Source organism: Lichenostomus cassidix, chromosome 1, assembly GCF_008360975.1.
Source record: "Lichenostomus cassidix isolate B80296 chromosome 1, HeHo_3.0, whole genome shotgun sequence".
NCBI lineage: Eukaryota > Metazoa > Chordata > Aves > Passeriformes > Meliphagidae > Lichenostomus > Lichenostomus cassidix.
In genome coordinates this window covers 85,598,812-85,623,739 of record NC_139479.1, presented here as the reverse complement: position 1 = coordinate 85,623,739, position 24,928 = coordinate 85,598,812, and the positions used below count along the sequence as shown (strand labels likewise).

The window sequence follows — 24,928 nt, the reverse complement described above, 5'->3', positions numbered from 1 at the left end:
CTTAAATGCAGTTTTACTGGCTGGGGAGAAAAACAGGAAACCTGAATAATCACTCAGACAGTTCTAGTCTCCTACTTTTAATAAGACACCACAAACAGTCTGAGCCTTCCAGAAACTAACTGCTCAGCAGAAAATTCCAAGTATTTTCTCTTTTCTTCATATCGCCATGTGGTGACAGGTGGCAGGGGTGACAAAGGACGGATGGACAGAGACTGCAGAGGATGGATCTATCCCTGCTCCTGTGAAGATAATAAAGGACAAAAAAAAAAAAAAAAAGAAACCTTTGTTCCTGCAGTATTAAGACTGACCACTGGGAACTCAGGAGCCTTTTTTGCACCTTGTGACCAAATGGTACTGTCAGGCCAACAAGGACAGGGCTCTTCTCAGCAACCAGAGGGTTGCTGGGCACTGACCAGGCTCCCCAGGGAAGTGGTCACAGCACCAAACCTGACAGAGTTCAAGATGCATTTGGACAATGCTCTCAGACACATGGTGTGACTCTGGGGTGACCTGTGCAGGGTCAGGAGCTGGACTCTGTGATCCTTGTGGGTCCCTTCCAACTCAGAATATTTTATAATTGCAATATTCTCTCTCACTTTATCTATACAAAGCCTATGTCAGAATCTCCACTAAGGGTGTGGAGCTTGTGGTAGACATCCCAAGACAGGGCTGGGTGCCTCCCTACAGGTGATTCATGGAGCAGGTGCTTTTCTCCATCCTGTGGGCTGTGGGCAGAAAAGCATACAGGTGCAAGAAAAGTTTAGGTCAGGGGCAAGAACTGGTCAAGCTTCAGCTTTGCCTTTGCTCAGCCTGGAAGGAGGATGGCCAGGTGTCCATTCCCTAGTATGGATCAGAAGCCAGGCTTAGATGGAGAAAGGCTTGGCACTGAAATGGAGTCAGGCCCTACAGTAACGGCGAGCATGGCATGTTGTGTGCACAGGGCTGGGGGGGATGAGAAACTGCAGGCAAAGTGCCAGGAAAAAGAACTGTGGTGACGTGAATAAAGTGTATTTGATGCAAAATGCCAGTACTATCTGGTGATAGTATTTGGTACAGACAGCCCTTGTTTTCTGGAACATATCTTTAACTCTGTCATGATCTTGTCACATCAAATCTTCTACTTCAGTTCTCTTTCCCTCAGTTTAACCACTGGGATACAGGAACTCATCCTTACTTGGCATTGCAAATTGATTTCTACCCTCGACCTGCAGTCTGGCAAGTATCTTGACCAAGGGCCTTTGCCTGCATCTCCCTCCCTTTCCATATTCTTCAGGACCATGCCTGTGATAACAAAAGAGGGGTTGGGTCCTCACCTCACTTGCATGGGACACTGTAGCTCATCGCTGCAGTTTCTTCTGGAAGACAAGGAAAAAAAGTGCTGGTGAGATACATTGACAAAAACTCACTAAAGCAGTACAGTGTTGTGTCACTCTTCTTTGGAGAGGTGTTCCCTTGGTTTAGAGGCTACAATTCTCCTCTGCTTGGCACATGAAACCACTGGTCTGTAGCCATGAGTCTGTGCAGCTGGTCAGGATTCATCCAAATCATAAGGCCATAAATCCCAAAGAGCTTCATTACAGTTATCAATTCCTCACTTTCTGATGGACTAGTAATCCCTGAAACAGTTCTAGCTTTTCTTCCCACTTGGAACCCCACAGAGTACAGGGCAAGCTGGTTATGGTGTCACTGGTCTAAGGGGGACCTTATTCATCTGAGTCATCCCCTCACTATGGTCCCTCTGCCTTTGCTGCGTTCCACAAAATGAGTGTTCAAAAGCACAGCTCCTTGCTCCACTCTTGCTGGGAGAGACAGACCCTGTGTGGTTCTACATGCCAGCTTCAGGCTTGCAAGTTCTGGGGCCAGAGAGAGGAGGACCAACAATTTTGAAAACCAACAGGGTAAGTTCATGCCTAAGGGGCAGTCAGATAACCATCGCAGGGATAGTATTGTCTGACTTGACAAAACTCGGAACATTTCTTTCCAGTATTAAATTTGGAGGTTTTTGCAGTACAGCATCTGAGCTCACCTGGCATGTAGTAATCATAGATCTTGACATTAGCTGGTTTATGGTCCTTCACTTGCATGTCCTGCTCCACCAGGAAAGTGTAGGTTTGAGGCTGTCTAGTCAGCTAAAACCAAGAAATGCAAGGATTAAAGCTGGAAAAAAAGTCCTATAAGACAATCCCTTTCACCTGCTTGCACTCAGGCTCTGTAGAAACCTCATCACTGTAAGAGATCTGTTCTGCTTTCTAGTCAGTCTCATAATTATCCCTTACTTCCCATCCTGTGACTATCTCTATTGTCATGAGGAACATCAAACCTACAGAGTCAGTGTGCATTAGGTACCTAAATCTAGCTCTAGTGTTCCCAACCTATCCCACCTTTCCATCCAGCTCTGTTCTCAGCTCCTTCATGCATATCAGCTCTTATTCTCCAGTCTCACATAACACTCATCATTAATCAGACAAATACAAGCTCTGGATGAACATCTGCTGGATGGCAGTAGTTACATGACTTGCTGTTGACTGGGGTGCACCTTGTGCTACCTGGCAGCCTGACCTGAAATATTTCTTTGTGTTGCCTTTCTGCTCTGTGCTGTAGATCTAATGAAAGCAGCATCTCTGCAAGCCTAATGCATCCCCATGACACAAACCCACTTTCTATGGGGTCAGCTTAGCTCGGCTTGCTGACAGAAACTGAGGATGAAGAATCACAGAAATGCTCCTTAGAAATGCTGAAGTTCTAAATACGATCCAGGTCTCATTTCTGGTGCTGTTTAGGTATTCGTGGAGCTAGAGAAAGGTTTGAGTGGTTGTTAATCTCTTGATTCCCGAGGCTATGAAGTGAGCACTTCTGTTCACACAATCATCTGCTTTAATTTCAAACAATCTTGGCAAAATCTGTGAGTGATCTTGCATGCTCCCTCCTGCATGCAGGTTACTTAAGAGCTTTCTAAGATTTCAGGCTTGCTTGGATTTACTAGAAGGATCCTATTACTACTCCCCTAGCCTGATCAGGCACCATCTATATGGACGTTCAACTCTGAACAGTGCCAACAGATGTAGCCTTAATATCAGAGTTTTTCTTGTTTCACTCAAGTTAAGTGGCCCTGTAAGTGGCTCTACAGATGAATGAGTGCAGACTGACAAAACACACTTCTCCAGATCAGCAACTGTGTCTGGTATGCAGGAACAATAGCTCTGGGTAGTTAAAATAGTAATGAAACCAGTAAACGAGAGTAAAAGCTATCTATCTGTCAGTCTATAGCCCCTTTAATGATGATGTTAGCCCAAATTACACTCACCTCCTCCAGGTAGAGAATGACTTGGTCAGCTTTGCTTTCAACTTTCTTCACTAAAGGCATTTTCTTTAGCTGAAAATAGGGGGAAAATATCAGAAAGGTTTTAATACAAAGCAGAAATATTCAGGGGTATTTATCCTTGTGAGAGTATGGGCAAAATATTTACATGGCCAGGGAAGCTGTTGATGTAGGGAAAGGCAAGGTGCAGCTTGGAAGATACTTGGGGCATAAGGATTTCTTAGGAAGAAAATAACCCTGTTTCTCTGCCCACAGGAATGATCACATTTCAGCATACAATCCTGCATGACGGACATCCATCACTGTTCCCATCCCAGCTGGACACAATTTCACAGTCTCACCTCTTCCAGTGAACCTGCCACGGGGCTGTATCCAGACAGCAGCTCCACTTGGATCAGGACCATGTTGGTGGACACACGGTTCCCTGTGTAGCTGCAGCAGGAACCCAGGGGACAGCACTAATGTTACTTTCTGAGCCATCATCTCCAGATACTCCAGCCCAGCTTTGGTACTCAGGTGGAGGAATGTGCCTTTCTTCCCAGTGTTTCTCCTGCAAGCATACCTGTTTCTGTACTGTAATAAATCTCTGTGCTTCCCTTGATCTCTCTTTTAATTGTGCTGAGCCAAGGAGAATATGTTCCTTGGAAGCCTCCTGGTGTTACCTTCTTTAGATATGGCAGGGAATATCACATCCTACGCCTGTTCTCTTGGCAGCTCTGTCCCAAGCCAGGCAGGAGTACAGAAGAGGAAAGTGGTGTGACAGTCAACCAGGAGCAGAGGAGGGAACACTTAGCAATATGTGTCAGTCCCACAGGACCTTCACATCACTAGTGTTTTGAGACCTAATCCTGGAAGGGGGTGAGACCCACACACCTTGGGAGAACTTGTGGTGAGTGGCATGGTACAAGACAGGACTACAGCCTGAGCAATCCCTCTGGGGCCCTGTGCCTCTCACCCAGTTAAAAGAGAGGGGTCACATCAGCACCTGCACCTCACCAGTGAAGGGGAACCCTGCCAGCAAGAGCCTGCTGTGGTGCCAGAAGCCTCTCAGCACAGTGGGGAAAAGGGGCAATCGAGAGTCTCCTACCGAGCTCGAATGGTGACAGGGAACTGCGTGGCATTGGGCACAGTGCACTCCGTCTGCACGGACATGGCAAAGGTGGCCTCGCTCCTCACTGGAGGGATGTGGTACCTCAGGATGGCCTGCCAGGACAGAAAGAAGCTGAATGGCAGACAATAGCAGGTTTTGTTTTGCTGGAGAGTATCCCTGTCCAGACTTGGCTGCTGTTTGCTGTCTTGTGTTGGTGTAAGAGAAAGCTATGTAGCAGAAGCAGAGGTTCTGCTGGTAGTGTACTGCTCAGGATGGATTTCTTGGAGGAGAGGAGCTGCTCTGGCTGGGTGGAGGTGATCCAGGTTTCACTTGGGGAGGAGTTGTTCCCTTCCTGTTGGATCACAGCTACTCCCACCAGCCTTGAAGCCCAGATTCATGCACATTACTGCAGCAGTTTGTTTTCACTGTTGGCTAAGTGGCAAGGTAAGATGTCCTCTGGCTTTCAAGGCTTTTCACTGGACAGATTTTTTATTCCTGGCTGGGCTTACCTGCAGGAAAAGACATCCACGGCCCTGCACACGTAGGGTATAATCCTGGGAAATGTCTCGCAGCTCCACTGTCTGTAGCAGGAGGCGATTGCTCTTGTCTACTCGGAAGTTTTGGCTGAACCTCTCAGAAGTGAGAGAAACCTGAAGGTCAGGGCTATCCTTGCTGAAGATGTTGGTTGCATATAGGGCTAGGGCTTCCAGAGCAACAACCGTGTCCTGAGGAAAGAGAAAAACACTAAGAAATGTAGGATTCCTGCTTCCTGTGCATCCCCAGCCCCCAGGGAAAGGTTAATTTCCCTTCCTCATCCTGCAACTATAGCACAGTAAGGGTTGAGCTTTTCCCTTTGGCTTTTAGCATGGGATTATCCATAACTCCCAGGACCTATAAATCCATACATCGTTTTTTAATTTATTCTTTTTTTTCACTGTGGGCTGTTAGAACCCATTGCTCTCAAAAAACCCAGCATCAAATCTGATGATGATGATGATGATGGCTTGAGGGGATTACCTGGGTTGAAGCAAAGCCTCCATATGGGTTTTGCTGCTTGGTGAGCCAAGACACAATCTGGGATGCCTTTCTGATTTCATCTGATGACAAACTTGACTTTGTAAGGTGAGCCATGAGGATGCTAGATGTCAATTCCACATCAACAGATGGAGCCCGGTACCGAGATAGGGAATCTTCTTCCTGTTTGGACTGCTGACTCCAGAATATATGGTCATCTAGAGGTGGAGTGGGAACATTCATGGAGATGTAGCTGTATCTAGTGACCCTGGAGTTCTACTTAGCCCCTGCATATAGGTAGTATATAAATGTACACTGGGCATAATGCAGTTGGACAAGATAGGGGTGCATAGTTCCTTATTTTCTCCTCACACCCTGTTTTTCCCAGTAAAGCCTTAGGCTGCAGGCTGGGGAGGAGCTCAACAATATACGTGAAGCTCTCCTGGTTTGGATGACTGGGAAGCCAGGGCTGAGATCTCGTCCATAGAAACAATCTGTCTCACAGTGTGGATATAACCTAGGACAGCCTGGCAAACTGAGGCTTGGATAGCCAAGCTCTGGACCCCCACAAAGCTCTGGCAGTACCCCCAATTCCTGCCCTCCATTCCCATGGTTGTTCAAGCCAGGGAGTTCCACACAATTCTGCCAGTGGCCCTCCCTCCTGCCCCACAGTCTTTGGTACCTGATATTATGGCAGCCTTATCCAATCTTTTGAGGATTTTCTGCCTGAGGGCCTTGTCACCTGCCACTGCAAAGGCATTTGCAGCCAGTGCCAGGCTGTAGAGGTTGGGGCTGCTGCTGTCAGCATTGACCAGGTCCCTTATGCATTTCAGAGCTTTTCCCACAACTGGGTCCTAGGATACAATTGAAAGCACACTTTTACAGGCAGGGTGTTTGGGAAGGGAATGCAGAGGAGGGGAGAAACAGGGACAGGACACATGGGGAGATAACTGGGCACACCCTCTGTGTGCAGCAAGGCAGAGGCTGCACACAGCCCATCCCAGCTGCCGATACTCACGGAGCGAGGCATCCCCGAGTGTATGAGAGCTGTCACAATCACAGAGCTCAGCCCCAGGCCTTCCTCCACTGCACCCTGGAGCCACCACAAAACACAGAAGAGGGCTAGTGTGAGAAGGGAGAGGGGAAAGTTCTCCAGTGCCTTCTGCTCCCCTGGAAAAAACCAGCACAGGTAACAGTGCTAGTCCTATTCTTTCTCCTAAGGAAGTGACAGGACTGGTATCCACTTTCACAGGTCCTGCTAACCAGAGATCTTCTCTGCCAGGGCTCCCCCATCTCCTCCTCTCCCTCCTATACATGAGATGTTCAGTAGCAGATTTCTGTGCCAGGGGGAAGTGGTGTTCTCACAACCCCACTGCCAGGTGGCAAGTATTAGCTTTTGAGATGGAGCTAGGGCAGGGCAGTGGTTCAGTTCCCATGTGCACATCATCAAATCCAAATCTTCATCATTCATAACTCTAAAAAGTGCCACTGTGACTAGGCAACCCTAAGTGTCACCCAAGGGTGACCCTGTGGACTTCAGAGCTTTCCTCCTGCAACTGAGTTCATTTGTTCTTGGCACCCAAACTGGACCAGAAAGTGAAGGAGCTCTGAGGTACCTAATGAACCACTAGGACATGTCATACCATCAGACCATTGTTGAAGAGCTTCCCCACACTCTTGAAGCAGCCAGATTGAGTTTGACTTTTAATCAGGGCATTCGCAGCATCCTTTATATTTTGTTCATCTATGTGGATGAAGTCCCGGGCTTGGCTGAACGTCTTCAGGACAAGAGCAGTAAGCCTAGAGCCAAGGAAGGAAGAAGAAAATAGAACTGAAGTGTCACTTGATGCCCACCTCTGAAAAATCTGTAAAGAAGGTGCCTTTGCTGCCAAGTTTTCAGAAGCAGTCTCGTTTGGGGTGCCCAAGCATGAACAAATCAACAGGGGTACTTCAATTTAGTCCATTGTCACATTTGACAGAGGTGTTCCATAGACTAAGAGGAAGATTTTTTGTATATATATCAAAACAGATAAATAGGGAAAGCGATGACATATTAGGGAGTGTGAAACCTGGCATGACATAAATGGTGTGGAATAAGAGGTGGATATTGCTCTGGTATCAGCTAGGGTGGAGTTATTTTCTTCTCAGTAGCTGTTACAGTGCTGTTTTGGATTTGGAATGAGAATGGTGTTGAGTGAGCAGCCGTGTGGCGCTCAATTTCCATGTGGGCTTAAACCATGACACCTTCCAAAAGGTCTCAGGAGCAATTTCTGTTCAAAACTCCACACCTTCAGACTGCCTCAGTTTCCCCAGACCAAAATCCAAGCCAGCTCAAGCCTGACCAGGTCAAACTGTTGTTCCTCAGTCATGTCTGGAGATCACTGCTTACCAAGTGTTTCCTGACTCACTTCCTTCCCCGAAGGCACTGTATGAGCCGTCTGTGTGCTTGTACAGGAGTTGCCGCTGATATCCTGCGGGAAGAGGCTGGGGGTAGAGAAGATGCTGTGTGCCTGTCATGTTCTCCAGGTGCCAACCTGCCCCACCAATCCTGCTGGTCATTATAGAGAGAATTATCTCTAAGGAATTTAGCGGAGGGATGCCGTGCCCCACTTGTTCTGCTGACATGCAGTAGCCTGATTTACACTGCTGCAGTTACCACGGTGCTGGGCAAGCAATGCTGCACAAATCCTGCTCAGCACCGAGCCTCTGCTGAGACTCCTACCACACAGGTACTGTAGAGGACATCACCACCTTAACAAGCAGAAATCCACTCACCGCTTTCCAGATAGCCAACTGCCTTCTGTTTGATTTCTGGAGTCAGCTGTCCTGTTTCTTCAAGGTATCGTGTGATAAAGACATTTGGGGCAAAATGAACCATGTTCTGCTCACCACAGCCACTGGACATCTGGAGAAGCTCATCTATGTTGTCCAGTGCTGTTCCCATAATGTCACCTGGAGGACAGAGCCACAGCTTTGGGAGCCAAACATATTTTTGTATGTAAAAGAATTCTAGTCTCACCAATTCTCCAGATAACCTGCTAAGACTTATCCCAGTTCACCTCTTCTCATGTGATATCTATAGACTGTAGGAACAGTGACAGACTGTAGAAACAGTGATTGATAGACTGTAGGAACAGTGATATGGTACTTGTCTATCTTTCCCTTGGCTTGGTGAAATTATACATCCATCCAGTGCCACTTGTATAGGAGAGATGGATACTTCTCTGGAAGATGGTATCACACCTTGCTGTGACATACTCCCTCTTATTACTCTGTTTACTAAAGAAGACATAGTGGCACCAGAAGAGATGTGTCCTGCAGGGAAAAATATTACTACCTGGGACTCTTCTAAAAACTCACCTAAGAAAGAGACGTGGGCTCTCTCTGACCCAAGGACAATGTTCTCTGGCATGGTGAAAGAGATGGTCTCTGAAGCTGAAGTTCCTGCAAATGGCAAAAACATCAGAGCAACAGGTACAAGGGAGATGGCGGGGTCACAACCATCTCCCAGGAGATGGCATAAACAGGGCTGGCATCACCTCATCAGTTGGTGAAATCAGCATTTGCAAGAGAGGATGACACAGAGATCCAGCCACCCACTGATGAGGGACTGTGATGTGGTCAGACTGTGGCTTGGAGCTTTTAGTACTGGGCAGGGCTGAATGGCTTTGCCTACTCATGAAAGCTCCAAAATTCCTGACTTTCTGCTCCCTATACACCTCCAGATAGTCCTAGAGTTGTTCAGACATCACACTGCTTCTCTCTGATCTCCCTGTTCCACGCACAAGCACAGCTCCAGTGGCAACACAGTATTTGGGGTCTCTACACCTACCTTCAGGGCACAGGAGTGAGGTGTGGGTCTTTTCCTCCAGCTGCCCCTCTGCCTGGTGGGGAAAATGCTGGTCAGCTCAGAAGGGAGAGCAGTGAAATCAGAGAGCAGCCGTGCAGCACCCCACCTTCCTGCAAGCACCTTTTCCATCCTTGTGGGCCATGGCAAAGGGCTTCACACATATAGCAGAAATATCCATGCCAACAGTGCAGTTGTACTGGGAAGCAGGTTTCTAAGCAGGTTTTTAAGCTGCTCCATGGCCTTTGACCCCATTGCCCTGCCAGCAAGCAGTTCTGACATTTCTGTCCCATCCAGTGGAGGAGCTCATGCTCCAACCCAACCTACCCTTGGAATCACTCCTTGACCAGTCTCCCTGAGAAATGTGCCCACTTCCCCAGCTGAGTCTTCCTTCCCAGGGACACCCACCAGACTGTCTTGAGCCTGGCCCAGTCCCAATCTCGCCAGACCCCTGCAGTAGAGCCTGACCTTCACCAGCAGGTGTTTAACCACGGTGTCCTTCCCTCCAGACTCTGGCACAACAGCTGTACGCCCTGTGCAAACATCTTCCCGCTCCATCACCTCAGCAGTGACAGTGAAATTCACCTTCCCTAAAAACCAAAACATCAAGAGGCTGGTTGGCACATCGTTTGCTCAGCCTAAGGCTTTGCACAGTAGGCCAGTCTCCCTCCCTTCGAGCTCAGCTCTAGTTTCCTCAAGCAGCTCTGCCAGTGCCTCCCACTCCAGCCCCTCCCTTGATCCCTTACCTAATTTTGTAGCCTTCACATCCCAGGAAAATGTTTTTGCTGAATCAGGACACAGACAAAGAGTGAACTTGAAATTTGTATGCACAAATTCAAAATCCCCGGAGTCCATTAGGCTAAGCTGGAGCTAGAGGTGAAACAAAAGGGAGTTCAGGTTACAAAGATACTGCTGCTGTGTTTTCCCTTTCAAGTCCTTGATTCAAATAACAATCAGCCCCAGAAGCCAAAGATGAGTGTGATAATGGCCTGTTGCAGTATCTGTGGGACACCAGCAGTGTCCCATGGACATGCAGTCAAGTAGGGTTTGGCTTCTGGGAAGGGATAAACTGGTCAGTGATGGCTCAGCATGGAATTAAATTGAACAACTTCTTTGGTGTCTTTAGCCCAATGCCTGAGGATGCAGCCCCTTGGTTTGGGTCTCTATTAGCAAAGTAGTTACCACACATTCCCCTGCTCAAAAACCATCCTGGAGGGGGCCACTCACCGCCATGCACTGCTTCAAGTAGCTGAAGACTTTGACTTTCAGGGGAAATGACTCTCCACGGAAAACAGAATAGGGCAAAGTGGGTTCCACGAAGAAAGGCTTGAAGCTCCGCAGGCTGGTGGTCTCTGAGATTCCCAACCCATGGCTCTCTGAGGTGCAGAAGGTCATGGCTCTCCAGTCTGTGATGCTGTCAGGTACTGTGACAGCCAGCTCTGCAGCCCCTGAATCACTGAGGAGAAAACAGAGTGGAAGAGGCTGTCCCCACCCTAGAAAGATTTCTTTTGGGAAGACAAATGCAGAAATAAAGACTATGAAAGGGAAGTGCATGCGAAGATGTGTGGATTCCTGGCAAGTAGGACAGAGGTATGGAAGGGGTAGAAAATAGGTGGGCAAGGAATGACTGAAGAAAATGCAACCCAAAATTTGCTTCTGAGCATTGTTGCACCTGAAATTCTTTTGTGTAGGCACACAGGGCTCAGTGTTATACACTCAGTCTGTGCCATAGAGTACTGTTTGACATGTCCATCACTTCCTATTGGGAAGGTGGGGAGAAAATGGAACATTCCTCTTCTGAGGTGTATATTGATAGGATAAAAGGTTACACCCAGAAGGAACCTGGGAGATTCCAACCTGACACAAGAAAATACCATGAGAATGGTCAAACACTGAAACACAGTTTGAGGAATGTCTATCCTTGGCCATACAGAGTACTTGACTTCAACTTGCTCTAATTGGACCTGCCTTGTGTAGAATGTTGAGCTATGGACCTGTGGAGGCCTCTTACATCCTGCAAGAGTCTGTGATGTTAAATTTCTAGAAGCATTTGGAAAATCTCAAGCAGAGACAGTAACTGAGCCAAAACTTCACTGTCCTTATTCACTTCCTCATACCTCCCTTTTTTTCCTTTTGTCCACAGAAGGCAATAATGCCCTGGGGCTCTACTCCTGCCCATTCCATCTACTCTGGCTGACAGAAAATCTGTATCCCTGTGGAGCCACAGCCCATAATTACTCACCTGATGGGAAGTAGAGTCCAGATGAATGTCTCTGGGAACCAGGCACGTACTGGCACTGACTCGCTGCGCAGCTCGGTGTGCTCTGCCTCAGCAGCTTCAGCTGCAGCATCTGCTTCTGGGTACAGGCTCTCCAAGTCTTCCAGCTCACCATAAGCTATTGGGAACACAAGCATTCATTAAAGGCAGAGCAACTGTGAAACCAGGAAAGAATTCAGCCAGGAAAAGCTCAGTTCTCCATCCCTCCTACTCCCACCTCAAACCACCTTATACTCTCCAAGATACCCTCAGTCTACTTCACTATTGTCTTCCATGAGACAACCCAGGAGACCAGGTGGATTCCAGTATGTGTGTGCTTCCCCATGAGACATTTTACCTGCTCAGAGTTTGCTCTCATTCCCTGCAGAAAAGCCTGGATACTGTCCAGTGCCAATATTGGCTCATTCTCTGGTTTCCAGAAAGACTTTTCCTAGTCTTACAAACAGATTTTCTTTTCTGGGACAGATGCCTCATTTCCCCCTTGACCATATTATCTTCCTGCTCATCAGTAGAAGCTTCCAAGCAGGTTCTTCCTCTGCAGCTACCCCTCTGCCCTTCCAGTGCACTGGACACACACACATGCCAGGGCCCTTCCCCTCTCCCTGTGGAGCACATCTATCTCCTGTGCAACCTCCCACTCATCTCTGTAAGCCATCCCCAGCTCCTAAGCTGCCCATGTGCAGCCTATATGTTACCCGTGATTCCAAAGAAACAGGAAAAATCAAGATGTACACATGTAGTCGTAGTCAAAAGTGGTCTGGGTGCGGCACTCAATTGGAGACTTGATTTTAAGGCTGGTTAAGAACGTTAGACCTGCATTCTGGAGTGAAGAAGAGGAAGAAAAGAAGGTATATTTTGTGGAGGGAGTGGTGTGCCTGTCTCTTCCCAGTCCTCCCAGCAAATCAACCACCTGAGTTGTTGCACCTCAGCACAACCTGCAAATTTATATAGGGAGAGAATGCAGGACTGTCATGCTCCCTAAGCCTGGTCCTCATGCCAAAGGATTGTGGGGGTGACCACTCACATGTGCAAGCCTGCACACAAAGTCATTATTTTGGAAACACATTTTGCTTCTCACCCTAACCCAGACTTTTCTCATCCTTCACTGCCATTCCTTTCTACTATTCTTTCCCTCCTTTCCCTGGGTTCCCCTTTTCTCTCAGGTGCTTTGCTTTCCAACCTCCAATTTTCTCTGACACAGGCTGACACTCCACTCTGCTTTCAATCCCTAGAAAGTTCTCAACCTTAGGGCTAATGGTGAGCAGGGTTCTAGGAATCTGCCTGATCAATGGGAATTTGTCATGCTGGGAGCACAGAGTGTCATTGACCTCTTAGTTCAGAAGCTTGGCAAATACAGAATGTGAAGTTGCCAGTATTTACAGGAAAGACAATCTGTGAATCTACCCAGTGCTGACCTGGGATACAAAAGGGCTCAGCTCTGATATTTCAGGCCTCGTGGAAATTAGATTTACCTTCACAAGTTCATAAACATCTGGCTGGGACACTGCATAGGAGTATCTGTTGTACTTGAATGGTGACATTGTTCCAGATGAAAAGGTGGTCTGAGAGGCATCACTGATTCCTGGGCTCTTGGGGATAGTGCAGTAGTCACTGTAGATATCTGTAAGGGTGCTGAGCTGCTCCTGAGCATAGCTGAACATATTATACACCTGTAGACAGAGAATGAAAACAGTACAGGTCAGTGGGAGACCTGTGGCAAGATTTTAATTTCTATCCAGAGATTTCCTGTGACCTCAGAGGCTGAGCTCTGATCCTGCCCATCACAAAAACCCAGCCCCAAAGGGTTTTGAGTTTTATGGAGAGCCTCCACAAATTTTAGACACATAGCACCAGAGAAGAACATGAGCCCCTCTGGGGTGTGGCTGCATAGCTGTGGCCACTTCTAGTTTAATAACTGTACTGTGAACTCAATGCAAACACTAAGAACACCTTCCTTGCATGAGCCATTGGACAGCTTGTTGTCTGACTGAAGGCACAACCTGGATCCACCAAGACAGTGTCAAGAGGCAATTCAGGCATCCTTAGACCAAGGCCTAGAGGAGAAATGGGAGACTCCCACTTCTAATACACCATTTAGAGTCCACTCTGTAAGTGGAAGGGCTAGCTGGTTCACGTGAGCTAGAACAAAGACATGGATCCTATTCCATGTTCACCATTTTATTTAACATGGCTTTTTTCTTCAGAACACTGTCATGAATTGGTTCAGGAGATGGATGTGTCTTGCCTTCTGCTTGCCACTGTGGTAAAGCACTGCAAGTTTATCAAGGCTATGACTTTGGGCTGTGGATGGAGATTACAGTGGGTTATCCTCTTAGATCCCTCTGTAGACACTGAACATTTGGGCTTGGTGTGTGATGCTGGCCTTTGTTTTTTCATGTTAATCTGTGCCCTGTCCCCATTCAAGTACATCTTGGTATATCCATCATGCCTTATCAACCAGCAATGCTCTGAACTGAAGTGACTCACACTATCCCTGGATAGCTCAGCCTCTGGCCTCAGGAGAAGGACACTTTGGTCCACTGCACGGATGCTGCACAGAGAGCCTGGTGCAGCCTGCAGATGGAGATGGACAGTTGATCCTGGGAGAGCTACTGAATCTGAGAAGCCAAGCTTCACCTGAAATAGCAGAAGAAAGAGGGACTGCAGACACTGACACATGAAGGGGAAACTGTGATTATTGAAATCTGCTGGATATCTATTGTCAATTTTGTAGATAATTAGCTACCCTCCAGCCCACCTGCCCCTTTATGTTTTGTGCACTGCTTACATGGTTCCTGAAGCAGCTGGAGACTTTCAGACGGTAGGTGTCAGCTGCCACTTGTCCCCCAGGGAAGGCAATGTAAACAAAGAGGGTAGCCAGGGGTGAAATGAGGTCAATGGGCAGAGTGATGGTGAAATCACCACTGTACTGACCTGAAGGAAGAAGGAAAAATTGAAAAAGTATAGGACGACACAAGGAAGTCTACAATCCAAGGATTACAGCAGCAATGTGCTCTTCCTCTGTAATACTTCTGTATTAGTTTCTTGGATTAAAACTATTCTGCCTTGCTTGTGGGGAGGCACAGCTAGACCAGGATGGAGGTTTGTATAGCAGTGATCTTATATCATGACACACGTTGGCATCAGTGAGCACTTGGAAGAGAAATGACTTTTCAGTTGAGCCCAGAAAAAAGGATTCAATAAGTTACCTGGGATGTCTCTGACAATTTCCTGCTTGGCAGATAAACTCTGACAATTTCATCATTTGATCAGGAAAAAAAAAAAAGGGAAATTAAAAGACAAAAAACCAGAAAAAAGATAGCATATTTCATCTAGGATTTTTTGTGCCATATCTGTGGTTTCCTGTTCTCCTCAAGATCTCTTTTCTGTCCTTCTCCATTTAGGCTGGAAAGACTTTCCTGTTGTGTCCTCAATCTGTTCCGGGTAGTTAGATGCTCTCACCTGCTGGTGGATCAAGAAGCACTTCTGTTTGGCCATGAAGCACAAGGGATCCTCTGGCCATAGCCTAAAGGGAGATGAACAGAACAAAGCTTTGAGAGTTCCTCTGCTCCACATTTCTGGGCCAGCAAAGGCCCTATGCTGACACAGACTCAGCACAAAGCTGACCTCATGGGTGCTGCCCCACACTCACCAGGTGGTAGAAGTGTGCCCTGGCAGCCCCATGGCCCAGCTCTGTGGCAAGGATGTGGTAGTGCACGGTGAGCTGCTGCTCATCCCCACAGGCTGGCACTGCCTGCACTGGCTGGATCCTCAGGGAGCTGCGGCTGGAGGAGTAGAAGGCTCTCAGTGGGAGCGATGCAGTGCCGTGAGACACCTTCACGTTTCGACTGCTGGAGTCCTCCGGCTGGGACTTTGCCTGTGGCACAGAAGAAAGTGTCTGAGGATTTCTTGCAGCTCTTCCTACACCAAAACCAAGACTGACTGAACAGTGGGCTCTGAACTATCCCAGGGTAAGGTGTCTATTTCTACCTACACCAAGTTCAATCAGTCTCCTTCTGTGGAGTTTGGCATTGCCTGCTCTACCACACTCTGGGATAACTAGTGCCTAAACAGGAGCAGGGAGCTGCATGCTACTAGGGTTTTGCCTGAAGTCTGAACGTCTGCAGTGCTGCTGCTGCTCTGGGAGCAAGCCAGATCATTTGACAGTGTAGAGTGGCTTATTAGCCCCTAGATCAAACCACTGAACCCTTTGCTTCCATCTGGTATATGTGGATAAAGTATGAGCATGGATCTGCCCTGATAATGTATTTCACTGATCAATTCTGATCTGTCTTTCTTTCAGCACTTTCCCTGATCCATGGGGTAGAGATGGCAGGGGACAACTGAAGATCAACAGCCTTACTCAGCTTTGACTTATGACCTCTCTGTACCTAAAGTACAGAATTAATAACTTTTAAACTGAAAGCAAGGTCAAAATCCATCATCCAAGATACCTATGGTAATACCAGAGACAGGGCTTGCCTCAAAATGCTTTGACCCCAAAGGTAGACAGGACAGGTATTAGAAACCTAGCACTTTAACCAGACAAGAGAGTCTTCCTTGTTCATGGGAAAGCAGAGGCAAACTTTTCTCTATCAATTCCCTGTCGGTGACATTCCTATTTAGCTCCTTGCATTTCAGTTACCTGCTTAGCTCCAGATTGGTTTGCAGCAACTTGTTCCTCACCTGTAGTATAACTTTACTGCTGTTGTCCCATGCTGATGTCTCTAAGACGAAAGAGGCCATCCCAGTGTCATCCGTGAGGTAGGTCTTGGTCTGCTTCCTGCTCCCATAGGACACTGTAAGAATCACCTTCTTGTTCTTCAGGTGTGTCCCATTGGCACTTTTGAGCTCAAGCTGTAATGATAAAGAAAACAGTCAGAGAACTGCAAGTCTCAGGATTGCAGATCTACCTCCCAGTAGAAGTTCCAGTTCCCCTTTCTGTAAAGAGACTTTCAGTGTGAATTTTAACTTCTCCAACCCTTCCCCATTTATACAGCAGCTATCTCATCTGGCAAAGTCACAGATCCTGTCACAGATCACACATCCTTTGGATAACCTCCTGGTAGATATGTCAAAGGAGGGACGAGGACAGAAGATTGTGCTGGCAGCTTTGAGCAGCTCAGAACAAGGGGACCCTTGGACGCTTCTGTGCCTGCCACCTGCTCAGGCCCAGCTGCTGGGCTTTCTGTGTTTCTTCCCTTTTCACTCACATTTCCATAGTAGGGAGCTCCTTGCTGATAGTAGTAGCTTGTGCCCCAGAACTGGAGAGTTGTGATGTCAAAAGTGACCTTGCAGTTTTCAGTGGTGTTGAACTCCACCCCTGGGAAGGACAGGAGGCACATGCAGGTGAGTATCATGTGCCTGAGCAGGCATGGAGATGGGATGGACTCAGTTAAGGGGAGGACTATCACTCATAGGGGATTGTAGCTTCTCCATGCAACTTCAGGGGTCCTTTAACACACACACACATACACTCAGCTATAGTGCATCCTACATTCTAGTGTGCCAGAATGACAGCACTCTATCAGGAGGTCTCTGCCAGACAGCTCTCAAATGCTCTTTCCCACTTTAAGATGGTCCTACTCATAATTGCTCTCTTCCCTTCCTCTTTCACAGCAGTCACTAGAAGGCAACATTTTCCCTTGCCTTCTGATGTCAGTTCGCAGTCTGCTGTTTTGTCATGTGCGCCTATCTGAAATCACTGCAGTTGTTTGTTAAGTGAATGTGCCATTGTTTCCGGCAAGGGGCTGCATAAGGAAGGCTTTGCAAAATTTTGTGAGAGGGGGAACTTTATAGGAAACCTTATCTCCCTATCTGGGATGTGGGTATAAATCTAAAGAGGAGCTAATAACAGTACACAGTCAGCGCCTTGGTTATCCCTAGTTGCTCCGAGTAACTCCTCATTCCAATGGACTGTCCTAAAATATGGTTTAAGAACAAGAGAACCTGGCCTGGCCCACCTCCATACATATTTTTACGATGATGAGAAGACAAGAAAAAGCAGCTCTTGCCCATCAAAGAGTCACTATGTCAAAACGTAGTGGCTGCCAGAGCTGGACTGTCCACAGCAGCTTGTGGAGTAGCAAGCCCATTGGTAAAGCTCATCCTGCAACTGGGAGAAGTCACACATCCTATGTGAGTCAGATCTGGGTGTTACAATACATGGAAACATTCATGTTGTCATGGTGCTCCCAGGGAAGACACAGCCCTCCAGACATTTGACCTCACGGGAGCCTGAGCTGAAAGCTCCAGTGATTTGATGGGAAGACACAAGGATCCATAAGGGATCTTATAGATAAAAACCCAAAGACAAGTACATTTTATGAGTGTAAAGTAAAAGATTTTCCACAAAGCATTGAATCAGTTTTCTAATACCTGTTCCACTCTCTTTCAGGAAAGCTGCAGCCTCCAGGTTGAAATCATAATTATCACCATGCTTCCGGTGGAAAATCTTGGTATTCACTTCAGTGGAAAAGCAGCCATCCTCATTCGTCTGGGAATATGAAATTGTGTTTGTTAACCAAACATGAAGGCAAAAGAGTACTCTGTCTCTCTGCCCTTGTTCCTCCCCTTTACAAGAGGAGTGGGTACCTCACGTGCTCACCTCGCCAGTGTAATCCTTACAGATACTGCGCTTGGCTTTGGAAGACTTCCGATTATAGCGGATGTGTTTACGGCACACCACAGCCCTCACACTTCCCTGGACTGCTTTCCCATAGGTGTACCTGGCAGAGAGCACAGAGGCCTTACACACAGAAACACTGGCTCAAGAGTGAGTAATAGCAGCTTCAGCCTGTGGTTTGCAGCAATACAGCCCAGTAGCCTGCAGTGTATTCAGGGTTCATCAGCAGAGGCCAAGAAGTAAAAATGACCTCATCAGACTGAGACAGAAGGCAGTGGTGGGTGCATTGTCTCCAAGTCAACACTATTCTCACCAAGCAGTGCTCAGGGACACTGTGTTGGTCACAAGCTGAGCCATTATTCCTACAACACTGCCACTAATAAATATAGCAGAGGTGCCGTATTGCAGGGCACAAGGTACACTGAGGGAATGTAGTGCCACACTTTCAGACTCACAGAGAAAAGCAGGGATAGGCAATATGGAGAAAGGTGAGAGTCCAGGAGAATTACTTAGCGAAGGATGCCAGGGTACCAACTCTTGGAGTGGGGGTAGGGTTGGGAGACCATTTTGAACTCAGTGATTGATAGCTGTGCATTTTCCAAACCAGTAAGAATGCACCTTCTGCCACAGTAAGTCAGCTCACATGCCACAGACGTGGAGATGGAAGCTTTCCTCTAGGATGGAGACCACCTGAGGCATCTGGATGGAGACACTGAACTTGGGCAGCACTGTGTGAAAGCAACAGGAATAGAACTCAGTGAGCATAGAAAGAGTTTGTTTGTTGCAATCCTCCCTAAGCTGTTTACAGAAATCTCTCCTTTCATTCCCTGCCTACCAGCAGAGGACCTGGTAGGAATGCACCAACATCCCAGCCAGGAGAATGGGATAAGGGTAGGCAGTTTTAACCTCCTTCCCAGAGCACGGGTGTGGGACACTCTCTCAGTTCTTCCTTAGGACATGGGGGAGGAGAAAGTGGTGGGCCTGGATGAAGGTCAGTGATTTACCCTGGCAGGCAGTTGCACTTGCCAGGCGATAGCACAACCAGCACAGCTGTTCACAGCTGATGGCCCATTCAGCTCTGTGAGAGGGGGGCCTGGAGGCTGGCAATACACCTTTCTCTGCTGCCACCAGCCTCCTGAGACTCTTACCATACTCCTCTACCCTGAAGGTGCGTGTGAGGTCAGGGATTTTGATGGTGTACTCTCCAACCGGTGCTTCAGCAGCCAGCGGGAAGGACAGATCCACAATGCCTCCCACAGGTGTAACATCCAGCCACTGTGCAATTCGGTTCCCTTTGGGGTCCTGCACAGGTGGAGTAGAGAGCAGTTATTTTCCAGTGCAAAAAGACTCTTTTGCAGGATGTGCAAGCTACCAGAGCATGGTCTGACCATGTATTCTCTTGTCCTGAGAATGCAGGTCTATGTATGTGCTACAGTGCTCATGTGAGTCCAAGCTCAAAGAGGAAATTATTTTTCTCCCTACCTCATTGACAAAGTAAATCTATCATATTACTTGGGGATTTTCACAGCTCTTCAATTCATAGGCTAGAGGGATTAAGCACTGACCACTCTAGAAAGGTCTGCTGGTTTTCAGTGGCACCCATCATTTCCTGCAGGGATCCCTGTGTGATCAGTGCAGGGCATTGCTCTGCTAAACTTTTGTGGACATGGAAGGAAAGAAGGGCAAGAAGTCAAGGACTGTTCCCATTAATTCTGAGGTAACTGACTTTCTGCAGCCATATTTCCCCACCATCATCTCCAAACCTGTGTCTTCCCCAAGGTGAGAAGAGTTCACCACTGTCAATAAAGCAGGTGCTTTACCTTCAGTTCCACCAGGTGCTGCTGTGGGGAGGAAACAACAGTTATTGGTGGGATGCTTTTGGGTAAGTTACCATCCACCTCCCTAGTGTTTTTATTTCCCCCAACCATCCATCAGTTTTCTCTAAGCAATTCTTAGGGACTGCCCATAACACATCATGAGCAGCTCCTGTGTTGCAGGTGGTGCCCAACACTGCTTGTAAGCACAAAAAGCAATGCTGAGACCAGCTGTACACACATCAACTGGCTGAGCCAAGCACCAATCTAGAAGGCATGCAGGCAGCCCACAAAATTTCCAGATTTCAGGTATCTTCCCTCTAGACTTACTGTTTCGCTGCTGGCAATAAAGTTCTGATCCAAGCTCACAATCCGCAATTTGACTGTAAAGCAAAAGAAGAACAGGACTGGCTGAAATGAAAACAAGTCTCTCAATAACAGACAACAAGAAAGGATGGCTAAGACATGTACATATGCTTCACTGAGAGGATGTGGGCAGCAGATAGAGCTATCCACTCCTAGGCCTGTGCCCAAAGCCCTGCTAGGAGCTGCCAGCCCGCTAGAGAAAAGGAGGCTCTCCTGTTAGGAGAGGCAGTGTGGGGTTTTCTGGGAAGGCTGGCTGTGCTGGTGAGAAACAGCATTTTTCTGGACAGTGAACCTGTAGTGGCCACTCAGTCTCAGCTCCAGTGGGGCTCATCCTAGTGGAAAGTGTAGAGAGGCAGGGGGCAAACAGCTGTACCCTGTGGTGAGCTGTGCTAGGGCAGTGCTGGGACCTGTAGGGCTGCAATCCTCCCCTGAAGAAGTCTGTGGGGAAAAGAGGGATTTAGGGCCCTGATAGACAGATAGTCATGGCTTTGACTGGAGCAATCATGAATATAACATGGTGACATCTAAACCTTTTCTCACACATCAAGGAAAACACACCAGCCCTATGACATGTGCCAGGCTGAGATAGGAGAGAGGTACTCCTAAACCCCTCAAAGCCTAGAAGGAAGACGAAGTCTATGCATCATCTCCTTTACTGAGCAGGTCCTGCTCAAAGGAGCAGTGAGTATCCCACATTTTGTGGCCTGAGGACCATTCTCTCTCTCACAAGACATGGCATTCTGTCCATACCAATCTGTCCAGGTTTGTACACAGGTTTGTCTGTCTGGATAAAAGTCTTCTTGTCTGCGTGCTTGATTAGGACTTTCTGTTTCTTCTGAAACTCTGAGTTGGCTTCCACGACTGTGATAGCAACAAAAGCCACTTCATCAGGGTTTCCAACTGGAGGAGGGACCTGCAGGTATAGTTTTAACCATCATTCAGGGTGGATCCCATTCACTGACCCTGAGGTTTTTGGAACAATGATTATGATACTACTTTTGTATTGCTCCACTTCTTGCCCTGAAAGACCTCACAGAACATTTCAAAAAGTTTTTTAGAAGAGTAAAATATTACTGGGGCTACACAGCAGAAAGGACACTGGCAGACCTATGCAGGCTGAAGCAGAAAATTCACTGGCCAATTAAGATGTCCTCATGGGAAGACACAGTTCTTTGCATTCCTGCCCAGAAAGAGAACTCATGCAATCCACCCTACTGGCAACCTCTGAGAAGATCTTCCTCACCTGGAAGCTTGTGCAGTGAAAGAAGGGCAGCTGAGAGATGGACTGAGTGATCAGAGTCTCATTCCCAGCTCTGCTTTGCAAGGTGACCAACACATGGACCGGAACTGCTTGCTCCCCACTGAGCTGGAGACACACTGTCTCTGAAAAGGGGTAGTAGAGCTGAGATGGTATTGCCACTGCATAGTTTCTATTGAAAAGGAAAAAAAAAAGGTCAAGTTAAACTGACTTTTTAAGAGGACAGGTTTTGACTTGTATTTAGATATTCCCTAAGAGACTTCTGGCTCTTCATTCCATTGTCACAACACCAGGGGAACACAACCACACTGTTCTCATCTGTGGGTACTGCAGACATTAACACTGAGGCTGCACTATATGCTGTGTGCACATATAAAACAATAAAGTCTCTGCTTTACAATTTAAAAGTGAAAATAAGTTGAAGGGACCTCCCCACGTCACCCAAGTGTTCAACAGCAGCTTGCCTCTCTTGCAGGTTTCCCAAGTGTTCAATGTTTTCACTGAACCATACTATGTATCACCATTCAGTTTTCCTACTGGCTGGTTTTCCTGCTCCTCTTGGGCTCAAAACCAATGTCGTGTGTGCGGGACCCAGTGTCCCAGCTTTGTGTCCCAGGCACAGAGCCTCATGAACACCTTCTCTTCAGCTCCTGACACTCTTGTCCTCTTTGCTCGCTACTGGCTCTGCCATCTCTGTGTCTGCTCTGAGACCTGTGTTTATGGTAACACCAAAAGGCTGCTCACAGTTTGTTTGTTTTCATCTTTTACTGCACTGCATCATCTAGGACCAACAAAAAGTCAACATTCAAGCAGATTTCCCAACTGTTATCACTGACTCCTCCCACTCACTGCCTCTGGACAGGCTCAGCCAGCAGCACATGCCAGCAGTTTTGCAGCAATAGGAGAGCAGGGCCTGGCAAGACCAAAACAGCAGGAGGCAGGGAGGAAGGAAGGGAGGTGACCTGCTGGCAGTTCTCAGCTTGAGCTCAGCACCCTGGCGAGACAGAGTCAAGGTCCTGCTGGCCAGGAGCCTTTGAGTGCTTTCACATTTGAGTGCTGCCAAGCTGCTTTGAGGATCTCAAAACACATACCAACAACATTTTGTTTTTCCTACTTGAGCTGACTCATGGCACCTCCCTCCTGCCACTTGTGCCAAAGGATGGGAAGAGCACTAAAAACTGACTGCTTGAAACCTCCCATGCCTCTTGCTCCTAATGATTCTTTACTCTGGAATGTTTTCTTACACCCCTTTGACAATTCATCCCTTGCCCTTGCCTTCTGAGCCATAAAAGTAAGAAAGAGCATCTCTGAGGCTGTCATCCAAGGGTTCCCAGATCCAAGCTGAATAATGAATCTATGCAAAAACTGGACTACAGGCAGGACAGCAGACAACCTATTGAAGCAAGCAGTATTTCCATAAAGCAAAACTTCATGCCAAAGGTAACAGCAGCAAGCAAGTAGCAGTAAACCACATCCTTTGTGTGGGAGCTGTATCAGCCTATGGAACATGTCCTATAGGAAGTACTCCCACTGGAGAAGTTTTTTAAAACTAGGCTTGTGCACACCACACCACACAGAGCAGGAAGGAGCACAGCTACAACCCACTGACATATTTTTTACTGTAACATCTACTGTTCAAGAACAGTCATGCTTCTGTTTGCACTTTTGCCATGGCTGCAAAAGCAAACGCCTTCAAAAAAGCAAGAGCAAGTTCACAAGCCAGGATATCACGGCAGTGCCTGCTGGAGCAGGAGTTGCATTCCAGATGAAGTATATGAAGAGAAGCAATGCTGGGAATTGTCCTTGACAGAGGTCTGGGAAAAGGCACGGTGGGAGCCAAGCCTGAATGAACACACTGCTTTACCAAGAGCATCCCTATCAGATACTTGAGCTCATTGTTTCCTCAGTTTGTAAAGGCACTCAGCTTTGCTGGCTAAACTATTAAATGGTGACCTACGACTCTGAGAAGAAAAGATTAGCCCAAAGGAAACATATTCTGGAGTACAGCAGGAGAAATGAGATATTGGCAGGTCAGAATTAAGCAGATGCAGAACGCTGGCAGAGTTGTTCTGCCTGAGTCCTTGCTGAAATACATTGTCTACATCAAAGGCACTAAGGGAAAAGCCAATTAGCAGCAGGAATGTGGGGAAAGGGCACATGGAAACCAAGTGAAACCTTGGCAACATGAGAAATCATGTCTCTCTGGAAAAAGCCCTGCTCACCTTAAGACCTCTATCCTGTCATATTGCGACCCCCCCAGAGCAGAGCAGAGCACATATGCAAAGCAGTGAGGTTCTTACAGCATTGCAGGCGTTCCAGCCACGGCAGGCAGGAGATGGATGCTGCCCCACAGGAAAGCGATGCTCCACATGGCTGCTTACAGTTCGAATTCCTCCAAGGAAAGCTTAGCCACTCCTCAGTACCCCCTTCACCCCTGCTTTTGCTGTCTTCCTTCTCCCCCTCATCCAGAGCTGAAGGAATGCTCAGGTCCTGCCCTGACTGGGTGCCTGCTCCTCTCTTGGCTTCAAAACCAAGGTGGAAATCACGCTGCTCATGGCTGGGATGTGGGCGGGAGAAAGGGGTGGGGACAGTGTTTACTGCCTACAAACCAGAGGCAGCTGCTTTGAGACTTTGGAAGGCCTGTTGGTGTTTTTCTGCTTGGGAGAGGTTTTGTCTGCCTTAGGCAGCACAGCTGGGGCAGCAGGAGTACTCTGTTACTGTATTTGGTACAGGGGTCCAATTTTGGGAAAAATGTGTTTACTGGGAAATCACCGGAAATATCTGGAGGCAAATTAATTCTTTGTGGTGTCAGGGGATTTAGCTTCATGGTTCTTCTTCTGTAGAACTTCTTCTTAAGTATTATTTGCTTCTTACTGAAATCGAACTCCTGACTTGCAGCCTCTAGCCAGACCAGCCCAGGGCTTCACATGCAGCTCTGCCAGTGTCCCCATTCCTCCCTGGAGGAAGGGACGAATTTTAGTATTTTATTATATTTTGGTTGTCTATCTGTTTTTTGTCTCGCTAGTTTAGACTTGAACTCAAACCCCTGTTTAATTTTGGAGAATCAAATATGCTCCCAGATCAGTGACATCCAGTGCTTTAAACCTGAGGTTTATCTGCAATGCCAGGTTAAAGGCTCGTGTTCCCCTGTTCCATCGGACTGTGCTCTAAGCAGGTGGGTGCCAAGCACACATATGGAGATTGTGCCAAAGTAAATCCAGGGGATTGCTTCAGCTGGGAGCAAGGCATGGGTGGATGGCAAATTCTCTCAGTGCTGTATACCTTTTTTTGTGCTCTGCTAAAACACAGCAAGGGCC

At 47.5% G+C, this 24,928-nt stretch overlaps 2 protein-coding genes across 4 annotated transcripts in view; one reads left to right on the top strand and one right to left on the bottom strand.

Moving 5' to 3' along the window:
- LOC146445078 (alpha-2-macroglobulin-like protein 1) overlaps nt 1-3,704 on the top strand; it is a 50,716-nt gene extending 47,012 nt beyond the window's left edge. The window contains exon 36 of the mRNA XM_085049699.1: nt 3,575-3,704. The gene's annotated coding sequence lies outside the window, so the exon portion shown is untranslated. The remainder of the gene's footprint in view (nt 1-3,574) is intronic.
- LOC146445077 (alpha-2-macroglobulin-like protein 1) lies at nt 62-24,156 on the bottom strand. 3 transcript variants are annotated; one of them, XM_085067050.1, is made up of 36 exons: nt 23,912-24,155; nt 21,597-21,783; nt 21,104-21,266; nt 20,318-20,370; nt 19,994-20,014; nt 19,322-19,475; nt 18,817-18,901; nt 18,156-18,276; nt 17,927-18,044; nt 16,762-16,871; nt 16,235-16,405; nt 15,201-15,425; nt 15,011-15,074; nt 14,337-14,482; nt 14,036-14,185; nt 13,021-13,218; nt 12,281-12,368; nt 11,513-11,666; nt 10,498-10,726; nt 10,017-10,140; nt 9,739-9,860; nt 9,256-9,307; nt 8,784-8,867; nt 8,199-8,375; nt 7,813-7,894; nt 7,067-7,223; nt 6,442-6,516; nt 6,106-6,277; nt 5,427-5,641; nt 4,919-5,134; nt 4,407-4,522; nt 3,661-3,751; nt 3,305-3,373; nt 2,027-2,129; nt 1,314-1,355; nt 62-239 (listed from the first exon to the last, which is right to left on the bottom strand). In XM_085067050.1, the coding sequence occupies exons 1-35, from the start codon at nt 23,980-23,982 to the stop codon at nt 1,315-1,317; spliced, it is 4,404 nt and encodes a 1,467-aa protein (XP_084923176.1). In that variant the 5' UTR covers nt 23,983-24,155; the 3' UTR covers nt 62-239; nt 1,314. The 3 variants fall into 3 exon arrangements, 2 of the variants coding, with proteins under 2 accessions (XP_084923176.1, XP_084923185.1); XR_014853532.1 differs by lacking the exons at nt 62-239; nt 1,314-1,355; nt 3,661-3,751 and having other exon boundaries at nt 23,912-24,156; XM_085067059.1 differs by lacking the exons at nt 62-239; nt 1,314-1,355; nt 2,027-2,129; nt 3,305-3,373 and adding an exon at nt 3,982-4,035 and having other exon boundaries at nt 3,742-3,869; nt 23,912-24,156.
- Between the last annotated feature and the right edge of the window lie 772 nt (nt 24,157-24,928).